We start from the raw sequence: 8,403 nt of genomic DNA on the forward strand, positions 1-8,403 counted from the left end.
AGTGTTGAATCTGTGTGTCTGTCGGCTCTCTGCTCTGTTCAGATCATTGATTGGACGAACGTTTTTAGGATCTATTTTTAAATTTGAAGAGGGTTGAACTTTTCTACAGTGTGTCTTAAAGTCACTATTAAAATCAAAATTAAGTGACAGCGGTTATTAAAATGATGTCGTTTTTAAGGTCTTTGTAAATGAGTGGAGTAATTTCATACAATTTGAGAAAGATGAGATTGAAACAGATCCACTGATGTATTTTCTCTGTTCTGACTTCACAGAGATCAAAAAGTGTCTGAAGTCTTGTCAGGTTAGTGTCATTTATTTACTTACATTCCTGCAACATCAGCAGACGTTTAACTCCATACTGCTCAATTCTCCAGACGTATGAGGATGTGACGGTGTTTAAATGACGTGTGTTGCTCTAAACACAGGATTCAGCGAGATCTAGACGAGAACGCAGATCTCAGAGTCAGCAGAAGCCCAACACAGAAGAAACACTAGAGATGATGAGTCCTGGAGATCAGCCGGAGTCAGTGCTGTCACAAACATGAGGAAAAGGTTTATTACAGATTCATCACCAACATTTCAATACATTAAAGCTCAATGTAAAGCTGCGTTGAAACCTCAAGGATTGTGAGCATCAAATACAAGAATGGCACTGACGGAGTGATCATGTGCTGACATCGATCAAGCTGAGTTCAGTGTAGTGACGTTATTCATAGTTAATGTAAATAGTTTTGCACTGTTTTCTTGGTTTTGTAAATATCTGTAAATATATGTAGTGTTTTTTATTGTTATAACACTTTTGTTTTGTATGTGATGCTGATTTTAGCTGTAAGCAAAGTTTACCGGTGTAAATAAATCAGAAAATCTCAGACTGAATATTTAAACCTTCCGATGCCAGATCAGATCCTCCTTTATCACAATATATTATAGAAACATTATGACGCATGCTGTTATTAACATTCAGAGAAACAAAGACAAATAACATTATCATCATTATCACAGCTCTGGAGATTGAAGAGTTTGTATTTCTACAATGTTTGAATTATTAAATGTTTTAAGATCAACGACTGCAGATTGTCTGATGTTATCAGTAAAGTTCAGTTGATCTTCTGATATAGAGCTCAGATGTGGTTTTGTCTGATCCGAGAGCAGTGTTACAGTGTTCAGGCCTTTATTTCCTCAGTTCTGTGTTCATAGATCAAAATTGCATTTAAATAATAAATGTTAAAAGTATTTTCTATGGAAGTCTCCTATCTCTACTGCTTGGTGTATCATCTGATATACAATAAAATATGCTTGATTTGTCCAGGTTTCAGAAGTCTGTTATTACACAAGGGACCATAAAACAATTATTCATATTCATTTATTGATAAATTATACTATTGCTAATTGGTTGCTGATTGTCTACAGTTTCATCAAAGTGTTTTAGGATCTCTTGTCTTCATGTCATTCTATAAAATAAATAAATAAACAAAAAAAGATTCAGATTTATTACCAATAAATTATTACTCAATAATGTGTGCTCCAGTGCACAAACAATTTTTGTGAAAATCTCGGGTAGTAGAGACACTTTTACTTCTCCAAACATCTATAAAGCTTTTCATAATATAAAAAAGTGGCCACCATGGTGCATGTTGGACAAACTGAGAGCTGGAGATGAGAGAAAGACATGTAATGTTAACAGTCAGCAGGATCAAATGTTTATTGAGTAAAAACCACATCTCTTCTGTCAGACACTTAATTATTACATAAACATAAATTTGTAAGGCAGCCGCCCTTTACTGTTCCACCTGAGACAAAACTGTCACAGTGTCGGGTGTATGTTTCCTGGTGTCCACTAGATGTCCTCTTTCCCCACGATGTCATTCACTTTTGGAACTACATTCCCCACAATCCGTGTCTGCTCATCAGCTGTTCCCCATCATGATTGTCATGTTCTGTGTGTATAAATAGCCTACCCTGCCAGTTTAGTGTTATGTTACACCGCTTTGTCAGGGTTGCATGGTCATTTGCCTGTTTTGTTTCTGTCTCGAATTAGCCTACCTTTTGGATTTTGATCCTTGACTGTACTGTTTTGTGAGTATTTTCTCTGTTTTTGACTGAGAAGTTCATCCCTCAAACATGCGTTTTATTAGTCTGGGACAAGCTTAGCCTCAACTGTGAAACCGGGGGTAAGGATGACAGCTAAACTTCAAATGAATAAGGTTGTGTGTGAAGAACATTCTTGAACGTGTGGAAGTTGTGTAGCTTGGCCTATAGTTATTGCTCCTAACATTTCTCTTAAATTTATATAAAGGTTGTGCAAGTGTAAGAATGAAAACCCTTTCAAACAAGTGTGTTCATGAAAACACTATATATATTGTCAATATTATTTGAGGAATGTTCTAATAATGTTGGCAGGAAACATTACTTGAACAACATTCTTCAAATGTCCTTTAAATATTAAGGATCAAAAACAGTTTAAGGTTGGATGTTACACAGCAAAATCCCCAGTGTTTCGTGACCACTCCTCACCCTCAGTGTTAATATAGTCATGGGCAGAGTGAGGCTTCGTGGGACACTGGAACAGTTAAAGCAAAAGTGTTTTATTTACATGTATTGCATCAAGTCTTCGGAGGAAGTGTGTAGGGGATAGTGTCCTCAACTGGCTTGGGTTTGAATACTGGTTAAAACCGTGTAAATTAAATAAAAACACCTTTTACAAACCCATTGCAAATGTTTTATTGAAAGTAACATCTATTAAATGCAATTAACTAGATTGAATATCAAGTGTCTACATATAATATCAATTTGATCAATTTCAGTTTCATGGCTGAGCTGAGATGAACTGTGCAGGACAGTCGATCGGCAGGAGCAGGATTGGGCACCCCTGTACTAAAGAAACGTTAGTCACAAAAACAGATAAAACAGACACCCCTTGTTGTGTTTATGCTTCTTTTTAAAATTATATTAAATAAACATAAATATATGTAAAATTACATCTAAACGTATGTATGTTTCGTTTCAAAGACGGGAGGACAGTAAATTTTGAAGACTCTGCCATAATCCCGTTTTCCTCGGTTCTCCTCCACTTAAATCTCCACAACCGGAAACTGACGAGCATCCTTGCGTCAAATGCGGAATTTATGCGTGCATATAGCTGCATTCACCCCTTATTGTCATGTATGTTTTATCATAATTCTTCCCATTTACTTATTTATTTATGTTTATTTTCCTTACAAATATCCTTTTTGTACTTAGACTTCATTTATTTTCTTGTTGTATTAAGTGCTGCTGGCTATATTTTCTTTGTACTCTATATAAGAAAAGAAAGTTATGCAGCCATGTTTGTTTGTAAATCTTGAAATTGCAAAAAAAAAAAAAAAAAAAAAAGTGCATATAGCCCATTCTTCCACAACTATTTGCACTCCAGAGGCGCACCTTTTACGTTGATTTGCCAATCCGCCATAAAACTACAAAAGAAGAAGAAGAATCTCTCTCGGTTCTCCTGCTGCTCGCGATCGTTCACTGGCAGTGAAATGGATATTACATTAGAAGAGGAAATGTTGAAAAACTGTAAGTACACTCTGAAAATTATTTGGAAGAGTTCATGTCTTTATTTTACCACGATTTTGTTAGGAAAGATAATAGTTCGGCGAATAAGGAGCTGGCGAAAAAGGCCAACCCATTCTTTCCCCTCAATATGACGAATTTTAGAGTTGCGAAACTACAGGAAAGTATGATTTAAAGTTAGAAGTAAAAGGAATTCATGGCATCCGCCGACAAGAATGGTCAACCCTTACGAAAAAGAAGTATATTTCAAGTTCATTTTATGTAGTATACTTAGTAATGTTCAAGTATATTTTTAAGTATACATTATGTAGTAAGTATACTAATGTCACTATGTACTAGTAGTAAACTTGTAAGTGTACTATTTTAATACCGCTTGGGACTAAATTGGCCCACTTTTAGTACATAAAAGTATATGTTTAAGTGTACTATAAGTGTAACAGTAAGTGCACAACTAGTTCATAATTATGTATCTCATGTGTACTGCAAGTGAATTTATGGGTATAGTAGTTTACTTTTTTACTGTAATACTTATACAAGTATACTTTGAATACTTACTTATACTTTAAGTATTTCTGGATCAAAAGATTGAGTACAAGAACAGGACAAATATACTTGCTTTTCTCTCAGTAGAAGTCAAGTACACTTAAGTGTAATTTGAAGTAGATTTCTGAGAAGTACAGGAAAAATAAACTGAAAGTATACTTTCTTATTTTTTGTTTAAAAGAAGTATACTAATGGCACACTTGAATAAACTTCTTTTTCGTAAGGGAATGTAACTTTGCATGAAGAGTTCCCGTGATGTTTTCTGAATTCAAGACCCCAGAATTGCATTATTTTGCCTCTCTCTCTCTCTCTCTCTCTCTCTCTCTCTCTCTCTCTCTCTCTCTCTCTCTCTCTCTCTCTCTCTCTCTCTCTCTCTCTCTCTCTCTCTCTCTGTTCAACGTTGTTGATTTTAGATAAATTCATTATTACTATGATGCACTTCTCTTGATATTTCACTCTCTTATGGATGTTGTATGTAATATGACCCATGAACAACACATCTAAATTTAAAACGCAAACAATAGTTCACAACACAACGGGAAATGTACAACACAAACAGACCCATAAGTTAGACGTAAAAGAAATGGACACAGCGACCCCATAGACTTCAACGGAGGAAAGTGAAGTCAATTAGAAGCACTCACTTCCTGTTATTTAAGGGGTAAAGCGTTTTAATCATTGAATATTAACAAATAGTTTGCATATTAGTTGTCTTCTGGGCATATACCACAAATGATTTCAACTTTTTAAACGTTTTCGCAACTTGAAACCAATGTAAAGTCTTTTTTTAAAACCCCACATAAATAAGTTTCTAATAACTGTCTCTAACCAACACTTAAAAACATCTATACACATGGAAAACATTAAAAACTGCTTGACGGAAATAAATTCAGTTTTATAGATGGTTTGTTTTTATAGATCGATTGGCTGGTTTTGGACAGCTTTAATTTAATATTTAATGTTTATTTACTGTTTAGCTATGCATTCACTGAATGAGCACTGTACTGTACTTCATTTTATTTTTGATTCTAAATTGTTTTAATTATTTACTGTACTCTATTTTATTATTCAGATTTTTTTTATTCTAAACCGTTTTAATTATTCTGATTTCTTTTGATTATTTTAATTTCTTCCATGTAAAGCACTTTGAATCGCCACTGTGTATGAAACGTGCTATATAAATAAACTTGCTTTGCCTTTCCTACACATTAGGTTTTGTTCTCCTGCTGTTTACAGTGACGCTGAGCTCTCCTGAGACAGACGTTCAGGCTCCTCCGGTCACCAGTCAACCAGATGCGGCCGCCATCAGCAACGGCAAGTGCAATATTCATCATTAATCTTATCAATTACTGACCTCATTCTGCATTGCACTGCAAACAGGCACATCAGGGGTTTCAATTGATCGTTTCAGTGAGCATGAGAAAGATAAATATTGACTTTGAGATGATAATACTTTTTAATACTACATTTTGTATTGCCAAAGCGTCAAAACAACATAGAAAATGATTTGGAACATTTAGTACACAAAATATTAAAACTGATATCATAAAACAATAATAATAAAATGAACAGATTAATAAATAAAATGGATTTAGAAATCTCATATATATATATATATACATAAAAAAAGAAATAATATTGAACATTATATACATGTGTGTAGGTCTTAGCAATCTCTCTCCCTCTGTACCGCTGTTAATGCCCAGCATGAAGAAGCCCTGGCATCAGGACATCTCTCAGGACCTGAGGAATCATCTAGTGCACAAAGTGTGAGTCCATCTCTCATCATGCTGTCACCGTAATGGGTGTGTTTGGTTGTTTTTGAGCAATTTTTAGCAATGAATGCTTCTCCTGCAGGGTTCAAGCCATAGTCCCGGCCCCAGACCCTGCAGTGCTGCTGGACAGCCGCTTTGTGAACTTGGTCACTTACGCATGTAATGTGGAAGGGAAGTTGTATGAGTTTGCAAACAGCAGGGTAAGGATATAAACTTTCAATTCACATTTACTGTATTTGTGTAGCGCTTTCACAATACACATCGTTTTAAAGCAGCTTTACAGAAAATGTACATTCAGACTGATCTAATATATGAGGTAACTAAGTTATGTATTTCAGAAATAAATTTAATTTATTTAAGGGGTGGTTGATTATAATTTCACTTTTATTACTTTGTGCATAAACAGCATTTGCAAAGTTATACTCAAAGTTTAAAGCAACTGCTTTTAAAGAAATAGCTTTTTAAGGACTACAACAAACGGCTGGTAGGGACTACACGACATTCCTCCCGGGTTAGTGACATCACCAACCCTAAAATTGACAAACCCGCACTCGGGAACGCGATATATAGTTATATATATATATTTTCAATATATATGAAGAGTTCAGATGCAAAAGCCTCTAAATGCCATTTGAAATGTTCATCTTTAATGATGATTTTTATCAAACTTGTATATTTAAGTTCAGTAATCAGATAATATTATAATACTCCCAATCAACTACAGCGGAGGGTAAAGATACTGTTATTTCACCCTTTTTAATTTCGTTGAGGTCGTGTTCCCACATCGTTAGATAGTTTGGATCGCTATAACTTGAATGACTGTCAACTGTTGAATGAACGAGAGTCAAGCATGTCAAGTCGCGCTTTGTTTACTTCCAACCGGAAGTCGCGTCCACTTTTGACGCAAGGCCTCATGGGACATAGGAAACTTGTGGATATTTCATTTTTATTTATTTGTTTGTTTACCGTTGTTGTTTAAACCACAAAAGCTGTTCAGTGGTTTTTTTTTTATATGTGTCTTGTGGTCAGGATGAGTATTACCACTTTGTTGCTGAGAAGGTCTTCAAGATCCAGAAGGAGCTGGAGGAGAGGAAGAGAGAAAGAGAAGGTCAAACTGCCAAAGCCGACCATGAGGACTCAGGATCCTCAACAGCCTGACCTTCTCCAGCACGACTATACAGGACCTGAACAAGCAGATTTGGGACAAACCAATCATGTGACGGGGAGAATTTTGAGCTGGATCTAATTTGAGTGTATAGTAGCAGGCAGAAACGTGTCCCTCTTGATGTCTGTTATTTCTGATTGTTCTTTGCTCAGCTCTTTATACGGTATATTGTTGTTTTAAGTTATACTGAATGTTGTTGTTTTATGTTATACTTAAGGCTGTATCATCTTTGCAATTTAGAGGAATAAGTAAGGCTCAATTCCAATTCCAAGGTTGAAAATATTCCACTACGAAATGGAGCAATACGTCATCAGTCGTTGGCGACGGCTCTGTAGTTTTTACAGGATTTATTCATGACAGCGACTGACAATCACCGCAGCTGCTCTTAAAGGAGTAGTTCACTTTTGAAAAAACTTTTGCTGATAATTTACTCACCCCCATGTCATCCAAGATGTCCATGTCCTTTATTCTTCAGTCGAAAAGAAATTAAGGTTTTTGATGAAAACATTCCAGGATTTTTCTCCATATAATGGACTTCAATGGGGTCCAAACGGTTCAAGGTCCAAATGAGAGTTTCAGTGCAGCTTCAAAGGGCTTTAAACGACACCAGACGATGAATAAGGGTCTTATCAAGCGAAACGATCGCTCATTATTCAAGCATTATTGTTGTAATGTAATGGACGTCATTCATGTCTAGTTATAACTATACAAAGTTACACACTTAAGTTCATTTGTACAGAGTCTATATTTATCGACTCTTGTTGGTGTTGTTTTGCATAAAATTGTGCTTTATTTCTATTGTTGTCAATAAACCTATGTTACACATGTAAATAACTGTGATTTCTGGCGTGATGCTACTTCAGTCCACTAGATGGCAGAATCGCTCAGCTGGATTTGTTGTTGACAGCAAATTCTCAAAGTCCTTTTATATTTTGTTATATTGTATACATTGTCTCTGAAATTATGAAGCACAATCCAGCTGGAACAACCTACAGAAATAAACATAACACAAAATCAGACCACAAACATGATTTAAGGTGAAAGTGAAGCCTCAAGCCTCACCATCCACACAACAGCATCCGAATCTGCGTAATCTGAAGATAAATACACAAATAAGCGTTAATTAACAATAATCACCTCTTATGTACATTCAGAGTATGCAATAACCCTGAAGCAACATTTACCTGCACGTAAGTGGCCAGCGAGAAAAACACTGATTTTAATAAATTACACACACTCCAGATGATCCGAGAAAACGAGACTCTGATCTTGTTCGTCATTTGGACTCTTCTGTATTTAAATGAGTTTATTAACATCTCTCTGAACTTTACAACTGTACAATTTTCCGGATAAGACGGATGAAGCATT

General features: G+C 35.5%; 2 protein-coding genes across 3 annotated transcripts in view; both read left to right on the plus strand.

The window, feature by feature from the left end:
- LOC120480116 (uncharacterized) overlaps nt 1–1,305 on the plus strand; it is a 44,085-nt gene extending 42,780 nt beyond the window's left edge. The window contains exons 15-16 of the mRNA XM_089129259.1: nt 273–301; nt 426–1,305. Of these exons, the coding sequence (XP_088985385.1) occupies nt 273–301; nt 426–545 (149 nt within the window). The 3' untranslated portion in view covers nt 546–1,305. The remainder of the gene's footprint in view (nt 1–272; nt 302–425) is intronic.
- Nucleotides 1,306–3,399: 2,094 nt separating this feature from the next.
- On the plus strand, nt 3,400–7,432 carry LOC120466597 (histone acetyltransferase p300). Of its 2 annotated transcripts, none has more exons than XM_039655228.2 (5): nt 3,400–3,555; nt 5,308–5,409; nt 5,759–5,864; nt 5,953–6,070; nt 6,900–7,432. In XM_039655228.2, exons 1-5 carry the CDS (start codon nt 3,519–3,521, stop codon nt 7,026–7,028), a joined length of 492 nt encoding a protein of 163 aa, XP_039511162.2. In that variant the 5' UTR covers nt 3,400–3,518; the 3' UTR covers nt 7,029–7,432. The 2 variants fall into 2 exon arrangements, with proteins under 2 accessions (XP_039511162.2, XP_039511164.2); XM_039655230.2 differs by having other exon boundaries at nt 3,403–3,555; nt 5,332–5,409.
- The last annotated feature ends 971 nt before the right edge of the window (nt 7,433–8,403 follow it).

The sequence above is a fragment of the Pimephales promelas genome, chromosome 3 (assembly GCF_988280905.1).
Source record: "Pimephales promelas chromosome 3, fPimPro1.hap1.1, whole genome shotgun sequence".
Classification (NCBI taxonomy): domain Eukaryota; kingdom Metazoa; phylum Chordata; class Actinopteri; order Cypriniformes; family Leuciscidae; genus Pimephales; species Pimephales promelas.

Coding starts and splice junctions, on each gene's coding strand:
- LOC120466597 (XM_039655228.2), top strand. CDS start 3,519: ATGGATATTACATTAGAAGAGGAAATGTTGAAAAACT. Junction 3,556..5,307: donor AGAGGAAATGTTGAAAAACT/GTAAGTACACTC, acceptor CCTACACATTAG/GTTTTGTTCTCCTGCTGTTT. Junction 5,410..5,758: donor TGCGGCCGCCATCAGCAACG/GCAAGTGCAATA, acceptor ACATGTGTGTAG/GTCTTAGCAATCTCTCTCCC.